General features: G+C 40.6%; 1 protein-coding gene across 1 annotated transcript; it reads right to left on the bottom strand.

The window, feature by feature from the left end:
- Positions 1–2,474: 2,474 nt before the first annotated feature.
- On the bottom strand, positions 2,475–16,212 carry slc22a21 (solute carrier family 22 member 21; the record flags this gene model as incomplete). The annotated part of the gene is made up of 9 exons (XM_080014200.1): positions 2,475–2,614; positions 3,501–3,683; positions 5,118–5,332; positions 5,934–6,031; positions 8,661–8,787; positions 9,274–9,445; positions 9,619–9,773; positions 10,666–10,769; positions 15,799–16,212. 9 exons carry the CDS (start codon positions 16,210–16,212, stop codon positions 2,475–2,477), a joined length of 1,608 nt encoding a protein of 535 aa, XP_079870326.1.
- Positions 16,213–19,113: the final 2,901 nt, after the last annotated feature.

Below are 19,113 nucleotides of genomic sequence, written 5' to 3'. Positions count from 1 at the left end.
TATATATATATGTGTGTGTGTGTGTGTGTGTGTGTATATGTATGTATATATATATATATATATGTGTGTGTGTGTGTGTGTGTGTATATAAATAAATATATTTCGCTTTTTTTAATGCAGATAGATCATTTTGACCTGGTCTTTTTAAAAGTAGCTCGCAAGCTGAAAAAGTGTGGGAACCCTGATGTAGACTATAGCAAAGTTTCGAAAACTGTTTGGCCAACATGATCAGCTAAACGACCCACGTTGCGAGAAATCACCAATATTTACACGCAATTGAGAGGTGTAAAACAGTATCCTTACACAATGCAATAAAAATATCAATTACATTTTAATTGAAAATAGTTTTTTATAAAAAAGTATTTAAAGTATTTAATTCAAAACTATATTTATTAAGTTATCCTGATAATATTCCATAATATGTAATTATAATATCCATGTTAGGTAATTATAATATACATAGAGTATATATGAGATTGATATAAGACATTATATATTTGTATTAATTATATATATATATGATATTATATATATATGTGTTTTTTTTACATTGACACACACTAATATTGAAATGACGTCGCCAACACACTTATATTGTAAATTAATTCAATATTTCATGTTAATATTTTTTGCCATTTGCCTCAATTACCACAATTTCCTCACCAAATCCCATAGTACAGGCCTGGCCAACCCGCGGCTCGCGAGCCTCATGCGGCTCTTTGGCTGGTTTCATGCGGCTCTTAAGGGGCTTTCACATGACAGCGTCAAAAACTCAGAAAAAAAAAAGCGCAGCCATTCATTCCCTATTATGATTATAAAATCGCTATGATGTATCACTCGTTTTCCACCGCCGATCACTTCATTTACTCAAAGCGAACAGCAGCAGGAGTCATGTCCCATTAACGCCTGTTTTATTAGTCCTAATGCCGCGTTTAAACCAAAAGCGCCGGGGCGGCGCGCCTCCATACAAAGTCAACGTATAGACGCGTTCCAGTCGCCTGGAACGCGTCTAACGCGGCATTAGGACTAATAAAACACCAAATAAGATTCGAAAAGCTTTGGAAGTTTATTTTCAACACTATTGACATGGTTAGTAGTCAACATATAAGATGGATCGGCCGGTGAATTGCGTTGCGTATCGGACATCTCCGATGGAGAACTGTGAAGGCTGGAGGGGGTGTGTGTGTGTGTGTGTGTGTGTGTGTGTGTGTGTGTGTGTGTGTGTGTGTGTGTGTGTGTGTGTGTGTGTGTGTGTGTGTGTGTGTGTGTGTGTGTGTGTGTGTGTGTGTGTCGCGACTCGCGAGCTGCAGGAGGAGGACCGACTGAAAGCTGCTTTAAGGAAAGGGACCATTGAGTTCTGGAAAAGTGTGCCATTGGAAAAATACCCCAATGTCAAACGGGCTGCGCTTAAGATACTGTCAATGTTTGGGTCAACATACGTCTGCGAGTCTGTGTTTTCTACCCAAAAACATGTGAAACCAAAGCATCGATCTGTTCTGACTGACACCCATGTGAAAGAATTGCTTCGAGTGGCAACAACGGAATACAAGCCAGATTTGAAGAGGATTGTTCAAGACAAGGAATGCCAGAAGTCCCACTAAGCAACATGCATAGTAAGAGGAAAACGCTATTGTTAATTATTATATTTTTGTTTGTGGACTGAGAGGTATACCGCGGAAACGCAGTACTTTCATTTAGGAGTCCTGGCTCAATGGTAGCGGCTTTGAACTCGAGCTCCGATAGCGGGTTCGATCCTCGTAACCACACATTTTCAAAAATGTGGCCAGGGCTCCGGAACACCTAGTCCCAGGTATATGTGGATGGCCAAAGCATCGGATCGTGTATGGTAGGCAAGAGCCAAAACCGATTCTTAAAGGTTAGGGTTTAAGGGACACTATTGAATAAATTGACCCAACATGAAAAAAATACATCCTTATCATTAAACCCGAAGTCCAATTCCCCCCTCTATGAATAAATAAACAACAGTACTTTTTGAACTGAGAGTTTGTGTGTGTGAGACAGTGCACACAATGTTAATTGTTGAAAATAACTGGCCTGTGGTCTTAGTACTCCATCCATCCATCTATCTTCAACCGATTATCCTTAGTCGGGTCGCGGGGGCTAGGAGTCAATTTCTGTCATTATCATGTTATGTGACATTTACAATGAATCTGGCTGAGCAGAGGTCTGTGTGTGTGTGTGTGTGTGTGAGGAAGGGATGGGGTGATGTTCATGTGTGCCCATGTGTATGATGTGGCTCTTAGCAGTAACACAGTAAAAAAAGTGGCTCTTAGTCTCTGACTGGTTGGCCACCCCTGCCATAGTACATAAGTGTAAAAAGACTGGGATCACACTTAAAGACCGGTCGTTTCTCGTGTTGTTGTTCTTGAGGTCGTTTGACCAGGTACTTTGATTCAGCTGTTCAGTGCAATTAAACCCGGCTCTCCAGGCGTTGTGACAGAGAAAGTTCAGCCTCACCCTGGAAACCTCTGCATGTGAGAAATGGTGTCTGGCAGAGGCATTCCATAGCTCTCAGGAAGCAGGAGGCTAATCAGCCCCGACAGGGTGGTAATAGTCCCGATCAAGATGTAGGGGAGCATTACCGAGTAGCTTCCTGTAGAGGAGAGACACTAGAATCTGATGCAACGAGAACAAAAAAAACCCCGGAAAAAGCCAGTTGCATAGCCGTTTAGATGGCTGTTCTGTAGATCATCAAACCTAGCTATTCCACTTAGAGCAAGGATGCACCACAAGACTTTAAAAAGACATTTGTCATGTACACACAGTAGGATTTAACAGGATCACAGGGGATCACATACTGTAGGAGCGAAGACTTAAAACTTCAGGTAATATAAAACTATCCTGATATTCTCAAAGCTTTTTTGACCTCCTCAAATCAAACAACTGCCGATGACGAAAATCCTAGTCAAAGTCTTTTGGTGTATGCTTGTCATTACATGCACAAATTTTATGATAGACTTCAATGATACATTATTAACAGTAATTTGAGAGCTTATGTGATTTATAAAAATAGTTTCAAAATACAAACTCCATTTCATTTAACGTTAAATTATATTTATTTATATAATTATTATTATTATTGTCAATAATAATAATACACAGTATTAGTCACTGAGGTTGTACTTAGTGTGTTCAAAGTTGTACTTAAGATGTGCTGAAATACGTTTAAAAATAGGTTTTTTTTGACAACCATAATACCACACTTTTACAAAGTATAGAAAATGTAGCTTAAGTTAGATTGATATTTAAATAAACTTGTGTATATATATATATATATATATATATATACCTATACTACACTTACAGCATATAAAGTAAGTACCAAAACAATATACTTCAAGTAGACTCAAGAAAAAGTACAAATTGATAAAGATATACTTTTAACATTAATGAAAAATAATATTATCATTATTATTATTATTATTATTATTATTATTATTATTATTATATCATCTAGCTAGTTGACAGGTGTTCCTCACTCAGGTAGATGAAGTATGGGGCGGAAATACTGCCCACCCTGGCGGCCATGGAGCAGGCTCCCAAGGCTGTGTTCCTCAGCACCGTGGGGTACAGTTCTGCTGAGTAGGCGTAGACGATGGAGAACGCCGCCGTCACCCCAAACTTCCCCACCATCTCCAGGGCAATGGCCACGGAGGTCATGTCTAGTAATAATACAAGAAATTATTTTAAGTGATTGATAAAACGCAATGCACCATGGTCAGAAATGTATGAAGAAATTCCAGTTAGTTTTGATATATACTATGATAAACATTATAATATAATACTGAAATATAATATATAATGGACAATGCATAAACAAAAGGAGTATATGCAAAGGAATGTTTCAAGAAATGACTTAACAGTGTAGTGCCTCAGATAGCGCAAACTCTGGATATTATAATGTAATGTTACACTTTATAAAATGCCAAAACAAACAATAGAATGCAGTAAAATGTTGCTGAAAGAATACAAAAATTGCATTCCTGGTATTCTGTCAGTTATGATTCTGATATTTCATCTGTAATAGCGATGGGATGGACTTACCCCCATTTCACACCAAGAATGTCACGTCAGCGCCGCGTTGACGCTTCAGTTACACTGCCGTGTTAATCAATGTTTCAATTCACAGCTGGGGTCAAGGAGCTGGAATGTCATTCCCCATAGAGGTCCATTCAAAAGATGTACGGTATTTAGTGAAAATATTTACATCAGCTGTCACATCAGCATGGATAATATGCATGCATGCATATTATCCATGCTGATGTGACAGTCCTAACGTGGATTCCTGAGTGGTGAACACGAGGGGGGATGGCCTCCTTGCTGCTTGCTGAGTCACTATGTATGGGCTCTAGTCACTGACTTTGTAGTCCAGAAATCTGTCAATTTATTTATAAGGTACTGTTAAGCTATTAATACGTATTTACAAATGAACAAGAATATACCCAAATGCATGTTTTTCTGAATTTAATAATTGAACCACAAATAATTGAAAAAAACACTTTACAATTACAATTACATTACATTACATTACAATAACAGCTCAATAAATATAATGTACATATATGCATTGTGAAAATCACCGTGCATCCTCAACGCTGGCGCTCGTGGCTTCTCCTTCAGAGCCGACGGAGAAGAAGAATCAGCACCACCTTCCTCCTGCCGATGCTAAAAAACGCAATGTATTTTTGCATTATTACTGTACTCATTCCAGCAATAAAACACGTTTTATTCAAGCCAGAACCTGGCATGTGAAATATAAAAAAATGAAAGCTAAACTTACAAACTAAGCCAAATGCGTTAATAAACACACAGACTCTAAATGTGAATTAAATGAAAAGTAAAAGTCAAGATTCACTTACCCATTGAAAGTTTCATAACATGTAACTTGAACGATAAAAAGTCACGAGAGTACTGATCCTTTGGCTCTGCGTATCACGTCGGTGATGGAGTCGGTGTGAATTGACGAATCAAAGCGCCCCGTGATGCGCCACTAACGTGGCGCTCTTGGTGTGAAATGGGCGTCAGACTCACAGTCAAAATTATTCTCAATACATTTTCGTGAAAACATTCAGAACTTTTACTTGCAATGGTCAGACCTGGTGGTATGTACTGTATGAAGAGCAGCACCACTCCACCCAGAAAGAATGTGGAAGAGAGACAGAAGCGGCGGGGCAGGCAGCGAAACATTAGCCAGGCCGTTGTGTATGCTGGCATCTCGATGGCAGCGGACAGGAAGCAGTTAAAGAAGACGCTTCCATGAAGGTTGGAGGTGTTCAGGGACAGGGCAAAGTAGCTGATGTTCAGGATGGTCCTGGGGAGTCAGAATCAGAATCAGTCCTCAAAATCAGAATCAGAATCTCATTTAATGGACAAACATAAGAATGTGTTAAACCCTACTCTCGTCTGCGAAAGACAAAATGAACCGTGCTTGGGAGAAGAGGGGTTGGAGGTTTGGTTTTTAACCGTTTTGATTGGGTGATGTTGTGAATCTAATTGGATGTTATAAATGTTTGAAATCTGTAAAAATAAAAAAAAGTATAGATACAGATAGACAGACTAGATTGACTAGGTTGACTAGGTTTGCTTAAAATTGAAATTATGGTCCAACTGGTTATAAAGAGCAGTAAAATGTTGAAAAAATACCTTAAAGCTTTATTCTGGACTCATCGAACTCATCAAAACAGACAGTGTTCAGACTGAAAACAACGTTTGGCATCAGGCTCCAAGTGGCATACTGTGCAGTTATGCACCATCCTGACCTTAGTGGTGGGACTCTGTCCGTCTGACAGATCCTTGTTTGTTAGTTAAATGGCCTGGAAGAGGCTGGAAAATATTCATGTGGCTTTTGGAATGGAAAAGTGTGGGTGTGTGTGTGTCTGCGTGTGTGTGCGCGTGCGTGTGTGTGAACTCACCAGACCAGCCACAGTGTGAGGGAGAGCCCGCGGATGTTTCTGGTTCGAAGCAGATCGCAAATGCTTTGATTCGGTCTCTTCGTGGACTTGAGGTCGACCTACACGCAGTGGAACACTTGTCACAACAAACAAGCGACTAAACTTAGTGAGCGCACACAGAGCCAGAACAGGTTCGCTGTTTTTTGACCCCTCAGTCCTCATCAAAATATTGGTTCCCATCATTTATGACTGTTCATAGCAACAACCTCGCTGAACACATTACTGTTGAGAAACGTACCACTCTGCTGCAGCTTCAGTGTACTTCAATGTAGTTCAGTGGGGTGAAGTTTAGTGTAAATACCGTATCCTCAAAACATGTGAGCTCAGGTCATACACAATTAGGGGAATAGTCCAACCAAATCCATTGGCTTGACAAATGAGCACACACATGCACTGTATGATTGTATGAATGTTTTTGAGGGAAAGTATTGATATTTGATTTGAAATGTAGTGGAGCAAAAGACGAAAGTCTCTTAAATTGTGTATAGTATACTGTATATAAGAGAGAGAGCAAGAGAAAGACGGCTACAGCTAAGTCATGAGCAGCTCTAGAAATTAATGACAAGTCCCAAATCCCTCAGACATTCCTCCTCATGGGGTTCCTAGCAGGAGTTTACGCCAGCAAGGTCAGACTGAACCTTGGCTCGGTCCCGCTGTCGCTGTCCGGACCAGTGTGCATTCAGATGTAAAGGCTTCCACCCCGCAGTGAACCCTGGGAGGTCCTGCTTCCTCTTTGTTCTGACTTTGTCACGCTGTGTATTATACATCGAGACTAAAGCATAAAATCTGCACCCACTTTTGACTCGAGTGTCGCAAATCGGAATCTGGCTGATCCAGTGGGGGGGTGGAACTAGGCCTGTCACGATAACTACTTTGGTGGACGATATACTGTCCCAGAAATAATTGAGATGAACGTTATTATTGTCATTTTAAGACCATTATTTGCCACTGATATAATGATAATATAATAGCATAATAATGCAAGTACACCCTTTCAAATAGCAATGAACTTTTAATATTTAAGAATATTCAGAAATTGTAATGTTATAAACCTATTAAAATAACTTAAATAAATAAAACATAAATTAAATGAAAGCGCAAAACCAAAACAATAAAACACATTATCTTCACCTGGTTCACTGTCGCTGTGTGCGCACGTGTGTGTGTGTGTGTGTGTGTGTGTGTGTGTGTGTGTGTGTGTGTGTGTGTGTGTGTGTGTGTGTGTGTGTGTGTGTGTATGGGAGCTGCCTGAGCCCCGCCACAGCGAGAGCAAAACGTGTCTCAGCCCAGTTTTTTAGTCGGCTCAGTTACTTTTATTTGTAAAATGGTTTCCACAACGCAAATAATACATTATCTATTTGTGGCTTTAGAAATGCATTTATGTCAGATTTTCTTTTAACCTAGATACATATTTGTAGATTGTAGTATTTTTTTTATCTTTCCACATTTGTATATGTATTTATTGCATTAGATGTATTTGTGAATTGTGACACATAATTCCTTCCATAAGGTGTTTTTATTAACTTTGAACACTTCGGCTACATAACATCATTTAGCTGGCACTTTTGTTCAAAGCCATCTCCAAATATATTTTTCCATAAGTTCAAATAAGTAGAGTAATTATGGATATAAAAAGCAGAGACATTTTAAGAGCATCAGAAAGCAGCAAAATGTTTTTATCGTCAATTCCCATGTAACTGGAAGGCAGCATCCGTAGGGGTAACAGTGGCAGAGAGTCCTGAGAGATAAAACTCAGCCAGGGACTATGATCGTGGTCACTGTGAAAACTCCAAAAGACAAGGAGGAGATCGCAATTTCGGAGCATTCTCACCGAGGTACTGTTTAGGTTTTGTCACGTTGATACTTGGAATAGCAGCATCGCTCCCCGGCACTGTGAAAAAACACTAGGCGCTGCCCCCAAGTCTTATAATTGTAGGGAAAACCCTGCTGTTTATTCTGGTATCATGTTGGCTTAAATGTTGGTGACATTCTTATGTAAACAAACACGCATGAAAACACAACGAGCAATTATCAAGATCAGAAATATATATGGTACGATAAGTCGACATAGTAATTATCGCGACCGGCCTAGGGGGAAATTGCAGCAGACTTTAAAGTCACACCCTATTACTTATTTTAAATGACTCATTGTCAGTGGGAAATTGATGTTTACCTTTCGAAACATTAAAAGGAAGAAGCACAGAAAAGTCCATTTAAATTTTCCCCAAGATTAAAATCCATCCGAATTCAAACCAACTGAACCAAATGAACGAAGAGTCAGAATATCATACACAATACATTGTCGTAACTCTTTTCACTGTCGAATCTCAAAAAAGAGTTGAACCTTTCATCACTACGAATAGTCGTCAGTTTCAGAATGAAACTTGTTCTGCTGGAGCTTCAATTCTGACTGGAACTGACGAATTAGATGAATTAGTGCAGCCTTGCACTTTTGATCTTGCAACACAAGAGCTAATTTCAATTCTTTCTTTTTTTATGTGGAATCTGAAACATTCTCGCGGCACACCTGGACAACACTGAAAAACACAGCTCCAATTCATCTGTTCACAGCTTTGAATGTGAAACTAGTACAGTACTGGTCCTGTACTGTATGAAACTAGACCGAGTAGGACATGAAGCTGAAAATCATGTCTGGGCTTTTGACGGTGCCGCATGGAGCTATCTCACCTGTGACGCAGTAAAGATGACCCGCGGAGCCTCCACCTTGTTCTTCCTGGCAGCTTGTCTCAGTATGGCCTCCGCCTCCTCCACTCTGCCCTGAGAGAGGAGCCACCGAGGAGACTCAGGGATGAACCTGGTGGAGACCAGAGATAGGGCAACGGGTTCATGTTGATGCAGCTGAAGGCAGAAAACATCAGATGGTAAACCACGACGCGCCTCAGGAAAAAGTATTTGAACATTTTGCCATTTTTAACAAACTCCAATAGAGAGAACTAGGAGGTATCTGCACACCTGTCTAGCCTTTCAGCAGGTCCTGTGGATTAAAAAAAGGAAAAAAAGAAGAAAAAAGGAACAAAATGGAAGAACTCCACACGACACTGCTTCAAAAACGCCATGTTAGCATTTGGGTCCCGATGGGGCCTTTGTCAGAACCTATGTTCTGATGTCAAACTAACCAAACAAATGAACTAAACAAACTATAAAAACCTCCCACTCCACTCCCTCATTGACACACACACACAGCCAAACATAAAGATATACAGTAAACTACACACACACACACACACACACACACACACACACACACACAATCAGACCAGAGAACCTCGTGCACACCTACCACCAGAAGGGCAAAAATAAGACGCAGGGTGCGGTGAGGAAGAGCAGCAGCATCCTCCAGTCTCTGATGAAGTAGGCGGCCAGCGGCAGGAGCATGAAGCCCAAGCCAAAGAACACACAGATGCCAATGGTGGAGAACACGGTCCGCACAGGTGGGATGAATGTCTCCATTCCTTAAAAAAATGAGAACCAATACGGGGGGAGTCTCAAAACAGTGCGTGTTAAATGGCCATCAGTCACAGACGGCATTGGCTCAGAGTGGACGAACCCCATGCATAGGATAAATCAGGGAGTTAACGGGCGAGATATTGGCTTTATTGGCTCCAAATATGCAAATAAAACTTACCGAGCACAAACGCAGCCATGTAATTTGAGATATTACCCATCCCCACGATAAAGAACATGGTGCAGAACACGGGCCAGGAAGGAGAAAATATCTGGAGGAAGGAGAACACCGTCTGCACGGCCAGGGTGGCGAACAGCACAATCTTCCTTCCGAACCTGATAAACACAAGGAAACAAAAATAACAAAAACATGCGAAGAAGACAGTATGTTATTTTGTCTTGCGTGTCTATAACATGTATTACCATAACTGCTATGCCATAAATTGTGTGACTTTCATTTTGAAATTCCACTTTGGAATATTCTGAAACCTTCGCTGTCCTGAGGTGGTTTGGAAATGTGGAGTTTCCCTTTAAATCCACTCTATATATGGAAATATATTCATTATATGATGATTTAAGATTTTTGATTATTTATAATTTTTTGGGAAATGCATGGGTGGTGAGGTTAGGGGCTTTCTGGGAGTTTTTCCTTGCCCGGATGGGTTTACTTGATGACGGTGTCGATTTCTATGTGAAATGTGGGCTTGTGACGCTGTTTGAGACTGTACTGTGATTAAGGGGTAAATAAAGTGATCGAAGGTGATATACTATCAATCTTAAGTTAGATTTGCCTATGGAAACATGGTTCTCTTCTTTAAAACCAGAGGGTTTTTTTCACATGTTTTTAAACTTTTTAGAATTCATTTTACATTCCATGTCTGACGTTCCTAATAACCTTCCAGTGTTGATTCCAGGTTTACTCTCTGTATTTTACTCTGCTTTTACTTTGGAGAGAAACTTTGTTATCATAATGCATGTTAGATATGCGCATGACAAAATTCGGAGAAAGTACCGAGAAGAACCAAGCACTGGGTAAAGAAAATGTGACTTTGCTTCCCTTGCTTAAAAGATGGAAAAAGCGTTTTCTGATCCTGAAGATCCTAAAGACCCACATTTCTGATGTTATTTTACTTTGTACTTTGCATTTGGAAATTTAGTACATCCCAGTTTTAGGTGCATTGTTACTTAAATTGTATATTAATGTTTTAATTTGAGGGAATGCACTCACCGGTCTGCAAGCTGTCCTGAAATTAGGGATCCTGCTAGAATCCCCAAGAAAAAGAATGAGGAGGTCAGCGGGTTCTTCCATTTATCATCACACACCAGGTCCCACTGAAAGCACACAGAACACATGCCCACTTGTGTAACTGGTGATTCCTATGTCAGACTGCAAGATCATTGGATTGGGATCATTGGGCCAACCTACACCCTAATTTTGAAGGTTTTTTTTAGGTTTCCTCATCTTAAAGTGTGCATCTTTAAAATCAGTGAAAAATCACTTAGAGTATAAATACCATGATTACCATTTTTTCACTTGTAAAAGTGAATGTGTAGTGGGTTGAGATAAGAAATTATAGGCAAAAGTTGTCGTAAATGTATCAAATGGAAATATTTAGTGGTGAATAAATCTTATGGTTATTTTGAATAATATTGTAATTGCTATGTGTGTTCAGTTGTAATGGTGATAAACATGCTTTTCCCCTGGATGGGTCTGTTGGGGAATGTGGAGGGATTCGATTGGGTGGGTCTTGAGGGATCCTGTAGGGCAGGGGTGCCCAACACGTTGATCGCAATCGACCAGTAGATCGCAAAGATAGTGCGGGTAGATCGCGCGCCATTCAAAAACTTTTTCTATTCTATGTCCAGTAATTCCACAGATGGGGCGATATAAGTGGGAAATAAACCCGACCATCGCCAACAGAATGTCCTCTAGTGAAGGTGTTGTGCTAGCACTGTGTCTAGCGCTAGTGAGGTTCCCAACCATCGGCCCACGGACCAGGTCGGGCCGCAGGGCATTTCCCACGGTGCTGTTAGAACGCGGGCAGGTATTTTTTCAGGGGTGATCTGCAATCTGCTCTGCAGAGGAGCAGCAGGAGAAAACGGAGTAAATTAATTACATCTAGAGTTTTTGTTTGGAGAAAATATTGCTCTGAACGGAGCTGCAGAACCGTGCGTAACTGTTTCTCACAATTTTTGTGATCCGGATTTTTTGGACGGGCCTTTATTATGACTCAAGATTTCAATTTGTCACATACATATGTATACATACTTTCATACATATATGCGGTGAAATTTCATAATTTCTTGATGACGTAGATCAGTAATACTTGGCATGTAACCTCCCCTAACACTATATAAAGACCAGGTCGGAATTGGAACATCAGTGGTGAAATAAGCTAACAGCCCAGAGTTTGGGATAAAACGCTGTTTTGAGAATAAACACCTGGAGTAAAATGCGTCATCAGGGAGATTGTGAACTCACAATCTCGGCAGGAACAAAATATAACCCTCCCGTTGGTTTGACCGCACAAAGTTTGGTAACGTTAGCGTTAGCTGCATGCTAGCAGGCCGCGGAGCCACAACCTGGCCTGTTTAAGTCCGACATATTTAAATCCCTCCGGTCATAATGTCTGGTGAAAATAATTCCCTCCAAGCACTATCTTAATAAGTGCTAAGCAATAAAATGATAACGACAATTATAACGATATTTTTTTCCTCAATGTTGAAATAAAATAGTCTTGATCATTTCAATAAAGTCTTCCGCAGATCTGTTGATAGGCAGGTGGCAACGGAAAGCCAATCAGTTTGGACGATCTCAAGCTGACCTTTCACCTCTAGCCAATTATGTTTGTCAATATAGAAAGAAGCCCCGACCTCTCCCTCGTGTGTATTGCGTTTGTGAACGCACCAGCAGCAGATACAGAGTGGCGGCAGTGTCCAGAATGAGCAACTTGGGGGAGAAGTAGCAAGATGATGTATCGTTGACAACAGGGACACATACCTCCATAGTTTGGCTTTTTTGGGGGGGATATTTAAGTTCCCACACGAAGCAGATAGTAAATATTCATTGTGTAAAATATGTCGAGGGGATGTGCCGACGAAGACGGACAACACCACAAACTTTGTTATTTATTTAGATTTAGGCCGACTTGCCATATTTTGTTTTTGATTTAATCTCCATTTTATTGAAGTGAAATGTTAATTAAAGCAGCTGTACTCGTTACTTCTTGTTCACTTCTTACTCACATTACGACTGGCCTACATGTAACTTTTGTTTGTTTACAAATTGTTTTTATTCAGTTCCTTCATCATTATCCTTCATCACCCCAACCTGCTGTACCCAGCTTGGCCCCTTTGTCTTGCCAATCGGTACAAGTCCTTTTCTCCTTCCTTACTGTCCAACCTCTCATACAACTCGTCGTTTGTCTTTTCCTTTGCCACTTCCTTTGCCTTGCGCTGCTTCAGCCTGTAGTCCTGTCTACTTTCTTCATCTCTCTGACTATTCCCTTTCTTCTTCGCCAACCTCTTCTGCTCTGATCCACCACCCTCTGTCCTTCCACATTCCTCTCCTTGACACCATACCCACCCATCACCTTCTCGTCACCTATGTCTCTGATCCCTATCGCCAACATGCCCTTTGAGATCTGCTCCAACGACCACTCTCTTTTCCTTGGGGACGCTCTCCACCACTGCATCCAACTCTCTAAAAAAATTCTTCTTTCTCTTCCATCTCACAGCCATCTTGGGCAGCATATGCACTGACCACATTCATTGTCACCCCACCAATTTCCAGCTTCATGCTCATCACTCTGTCCGACACTCTCGTCACCTCCAAAACACTCTTGACATATTCTTCCTTCAAGACTATCCCTACCCCATTTCTCCTGCCATCCACTCCATGGTGGAACAGTTTGTACCCGGCTCAGATACTCCTGGCCTTACTCCCCTTCCACCTGGTCTCTTGTACACATAGTACATCTACCTTCCTTCTCTCCATCATGTCAGCCAGCTCTATCTCTTTACCCTTCATAGTGCCAACGTTCAAAGTTCCTACTCTCAACTGTACTCAACTCAAGGATGACTAAGTTAAGGTTTAAAAAAAGAAATGAATTACCGAATTAATAATAGCTAATTAATGAATATAGCTAATTGATGGCAGTTAACGCTAACATGGTGTTGTTGCCGTTGGCAGCACAGGTGCAGATGACTGACAGGAGAGAGCGCAAGCGTGTGTCCGTGCATGTGCGTGTGTGAGAGAAAAACAGAGAAGCAGACAAGTTTGGTGCTGTTAAGGAAATGGAATGTGAGGTTTTGAGAATAAGATTGAACAAGTTGTGTATGTACAAATACAATTAATTATTTAGCTTTTATTCATAATTGGTTTAGTAAAATGTTAAATGCATAAAAATAGTTTTAAATCTTTTTTTTTTTTTTTAGGAATAACAATATCTATAGAGAAATTTAAAGGCAAGGTTATTCTGATGAATGTATCGTTTAAAGGGGACCTATTGTGCTTTTCCTTATTATCTGTCATATATATAATGTTACAATGTTGGATGTGCATATTAGACGTGGCCAACGTTTCAATAAGGTAAACTAATGACAAAGTAATTGCTATGAACAAAACGCTCAGGCTTTCCAAAGGTTTTTTTCTACTCTCTGTACGAGCTGATGTCGGCTCATCATAGATTCCTTTATATGGTCATCTGCCCCATCGCATTCGCTGTGCATTTCTACAAACAAAACCAATAAACATAGTGTCTTTTTTTATTGTAGATGTATTTATGTATTTATTTTATTTTCGAATGTTTAGATGATCCAAAAAAATCCCAGCGTGCGCGAGTCCTGACGCCTCACGGTGCGGTGTCTGTGTCTCCCACAAGCTGGAAGCACAGCAACAAAAGTCTGAACGAACCTTTAAACGAGGCCTTGTAGATCTAATATGAGTGAAGATTCAGCAACTGGATTGCTTATTTCTCACCTAAAAAATTTTCAGACACAGATTTTGATGGACTGCTAAGGTGAAATCAGTGAAAATGACAGAGTAACTACAACTTAACCCCGAAGCCATGCTCAAACACCATTGGCTCACAGACCTCAGGGCCTCTGGAGGGGGGCTGCTCCCACAAAAAAACAGCCCATTGTGGAACAAGTGGATTATAGAGGTATGTTAGAATGGCTAGAATGCATAATATGGTATTTTCAGCAAAAAACTTCAAAAACATGTTTTAACCAAAGCACCACATAAGACATCTCCAAAGAATATTTAAAAAAGCAAAGTAAGCAAAATGTATTTGTCATATCTGGTACTGATATAACATATTAAGTTGACCCAATGACAACATTTTTTGGGGTGTCGAAGTCATTTACACAAATATAGACTTCAAGATCAAGTCCATGTTTTTTATTTTTTTTGCTTTGGCCTGCCTTTGGCATATATAAATATGAATCCCAATTTTCTTAAAGTAAAGTAACAAGACTGTGTTAGAAATGTAGTAGACTAAAAGTATAGATATTTGCTTTGAAATGTAGGGGAGCAAAAGTCCCCAGAAATAAGTAAGTATGCCTTTAGAAGTATCTGTTACTTCAAAATTTTACATAGGTAGAGTAACAAAGTACTTGTGGGCCCACTTTGGTACTGCCAACACTGTAAGAAATATCAATTTTTCTTTTTTTACACATTTAAGAAATAATTTATTACACATTTAAGAAAACTTTTTTTAAAGGACCAGTGCGTAAAATGAAGTGGCATCTAGCAGAACCGACTTGGCATGAATTGAATTGCATATTCGTGAGTACGTTTTAATAACTGTTCAATGAAAATACGAATCGTGTTTTTCACTCCCCGAAAATGAGCCCTTTATATCTACATAGGGAGCGGGTCTCCTTCTATGGAGGCCACCATGTTGCAGCGCCATGTTTCTACAGTAGGCCAGCACCTCTGGAACGTTACCGGGTCGTCTATCCGGCCTTGGCCTTCGGACTCTGCAAACGGATAATATGGTATGTAACCTGCTAACGCTTTCTGGCTATCAGACTAAACTCCTAAAGTAAAATTGCTTCTTGGAGGGAGGGATGAGGGGAGGTGGGGGTATTCTGTCTGTTGCATCCGCCACCTCACCACTAGATGACGCCAATTCTACACACTGCACCTTTATGTTGATTTATGGACATCACAAGAAGGAACATACAAATGACAAATAGAACCAATGATTTGCAGTTGGATTAAACTTTTTTTTTTAAATTTTTATTATTAAAAATAAATGACGTTTGTTTTTAATTACCTAATGAAATGCATTATAGGCGACCCGATCCACAGTTATTAACAACAATAAGCACACTCCATCCCCCCCATACACACCTCCGACACTATGGTGGAGATGTAGGTGCTGTGGTCGTACTCCCAGCCGTCCAAACAGCCCTCTGTCTGCACCTGGGACAGGTTCACGTCCACCCCAGGGACCAAGCCTCGGTCCGAGAAACTTTTCATGGCCTCCAGGGAGTACCTGGAGCACTCGCTGGGAACCAGGACAACCGGGTCACCCCCGCCCCCGCCCCGCTGGAGCAGCAGCGGGATGCTGAGGTTCCGCCACGCCGCGCTCAGGTTCGCCTCGGCCGGGACGAGGCAGCGGTGCGGCGGCGTGTCCCCCAGGAACACTATGGACAGTCCGGAGAAGCCGTTGGGGACGGTGGTGAGACAGAGTAGCAGGAACACGGTCCTCTGGAAGGGCCCCCAGTGTCCCAGAAAGGACACCGACTCCTCGTAGTCCGCCATGTTCAAAACACTAGTCGTAGCACCGCCACCACCGACCACGAAGAAGTTCCGCTACACCCGTTAATTTAACGGACAAACCCGGCGGTGGGAGCTCGGTGCGCGCCCCCGACGGGAGCTGGGGACCGGGAGCGCGCAGCCAGCAGTCACAGCAGTCAGATCATTTGTTCTCTCACACACACACACACACACACACACACACACACACACACACACACACACACACACACACACACACACACACACATACACACACACACACACACACACACACACACACACACACACACACATACACACACACACACACACACACACACACACACACACACACACACACACACAACTTGTGCAATAATCTACAACACTGGTGTTATACTGGTGTGAGTTGGAAACATATATGACATTTATTTTTAACCTATAGACCATAACAATAATTTATCATGTGCATAGTATCTCAGTTGTTTGTTTAGCACTTTGTGTTTACCACTTCTGCCATTATACTCCAGCCAAATTCAACAATGTTTTGACCTATGATTGGTATGTGTGCACATATATCACTTCAATTAATCAACATAATTAGACCTTATAACTTCCAGAATACTATATTTTTACATTATCTTTGGTATAAAAACCTTAAACAATGTAATACTACATTTTCCACATTTTTCTTCATAGTGTTGATTAAGGAATAACTATCTCAGCCCTTACAAAAATTCACTATGGTTTACTACGGTTTACTATGGTTTTTATATTGTATCTTTTTAGGCTCATTGTTAATCTACTGTATGTCTATATGCCCATATTTTTATATCGGTTGTTAATATTCAGAATTGAACATTAAAAAATCTGGTGAAAATGGATTCCTTAACCTTATCGGATGTTGGAAAACAGTGTTTTGATAGTAATGTATGGTTAATGCCTTAGATTATATATCCTGTATTCACAATGTAAAATCTACACACAAAGACACACGCACACAAGCATACATGCACACACTCACACACACACACACACACACACACACACACACACACACACACACACACACACACATTATGTATATATATTTAAATGAGATTGATACTGTAAATAGTTAATGAGGCAAGGCAACATCTGCATCCACTGATCACATTATTTAGTGATGAGTAGGCCTTCAACATTTCAACCACACAATGGGAACATTGACATTAGTGCCATTTGCACCATCGTGTGACAATCCTCTCATTGGTTTTTTTTCTTTAATGGCAGTACACATCACAGAGTACAAAGAAAGTAATTGACATTATCAGAACGTTCTATGGCTGTGTCTTGTATGTCATTTAAAAAAAACATACATGTTATATTGTTATCATGCAGTATATACAGAAGATGCTCATTCGAAAATGTAAACACCATCACATTTTTTTCCCCCATATGTTTTTAGGTTTATTGTATGTATTGTATGTATGTTTAATGCCAAGCTTTTCATATTTTTCCAAATTTCTGATTACTTTATTGCCTCTTGTTTTGATGTGTGCTCCTGTAACACTGCAATGTATTCATGAATCTATCTATCAATCTATCTATCTATCTATCTATCTATCTATCTATCTATCTATCTATCTATCTATCTATCTATCTATCTATCTATCTATCTATCTATCTATCTATCTATCTATCTATCTATCTTTTTATAAATAGAGATTTAGTCTGTGTTCAGTGACGAACGAATATTCAAAAGTGCTTGTTGATCATACTGTGTGAGCAACAGTGCAGCATGTAAAAAAATGTGGAGATTGGACAATGAGGGTCAAAGTGTAATATCCGATGTGATGGTCATCCTGAATACATTGAAATTTCTACTTCAGATGACAAAAATGTTCTGTTTTTTATCTTTCATGGATAAGGCATCATGCATCTGTTAAAAACAGGCCTTGACAACTTCATTCAACAATAACATCATAATAAGAATTGAATCTATCTATCTATCTATCTATCTATCTGTGAGGAAAAAGCTTTGTCCTCCTTAAATGCTCTGTTTTAATTTTAGTTTTCAGTTTTGTATTGTAATGACTTGCTTGCCAGTAACATCATCAATTGGACAATCACAAATGTATTAAATACATTCAATGCATTGTGCCTCCTGTGTACTTTCACATGAACGTGAAACGGCCTCTGAAGTGCCCTGGAGTGTGGATCGACCGCCTAAGAATTGAAAAGTCCAAAATCTAGTCTTAATGCCACTAAGCCACTTTCAGAGTACAGGCACGTGCAATTCTTGGCAGTATTTGGAAGTAAGGAATGTTGCCGAGACAAAACAAGCTGCAGGAATAAATAAAACTACTACTGGGGGTGGGGGATCCTGGGGTGGAGGTGATGGTTGAGCAATTTTTAAAGCATTTGATTTCCTTGTCATCAACTCCTGGAAGCTTTGATCAGAACAATGAATGGAGGGTTTCTCTCTTTACTCATTTCTGATTAATGGCTCCTCTCTCTCTCGCTCTCTCTCTCTCTCTCTCTCTCTCTCTCTCTCTCTCTCTCTCTCTCTCTCTCTCTCTCTCTCTCTCTCTCTCTCTCTCTCTCTCTCTCTCTCTCGCCCCCCATGAACGCGATGATCTTAAGCAGGTCTTAAGCTCTCTGAAGCGGTTCTGAAACAGTTCTTTCCGGGGTGGGACTCTCGACAGCGGTGCAGCTGTGCCCTGGGGATCGGCAGGGGGCTTGATACGGGTTCGTCTTTCAGCTGGAGTGGGACACACACACACACAACCTTACAGAAGGCCCCACTCTGGTTACCCCAAGGAAGGCATAACTACAAGTCCCTCCACTGCATATGCTGGAAACACTCAGCGCAGCACACACCAAATCCGATACCTTGGAAGGTGTCTGCCACCTCCAACAAGAGCTGTACTGTATATCTAGAGA

The sequence above is a fragment of the Zeus faber genome, assembly GCF_960531495.2.
Source record: "Zeus faber genome assembly, chromosome: 14".
Lineage (NCBI taxonomy): Eukaryota > Metazoa > Chordata > Actinopteri > Zeiformes > Zeidae > Zeus > Zeus faber.
Note: the sequence above shows the minus strand (reverse complement) of the source record. Positions and strands in the feature narration are given on the sequence as shown.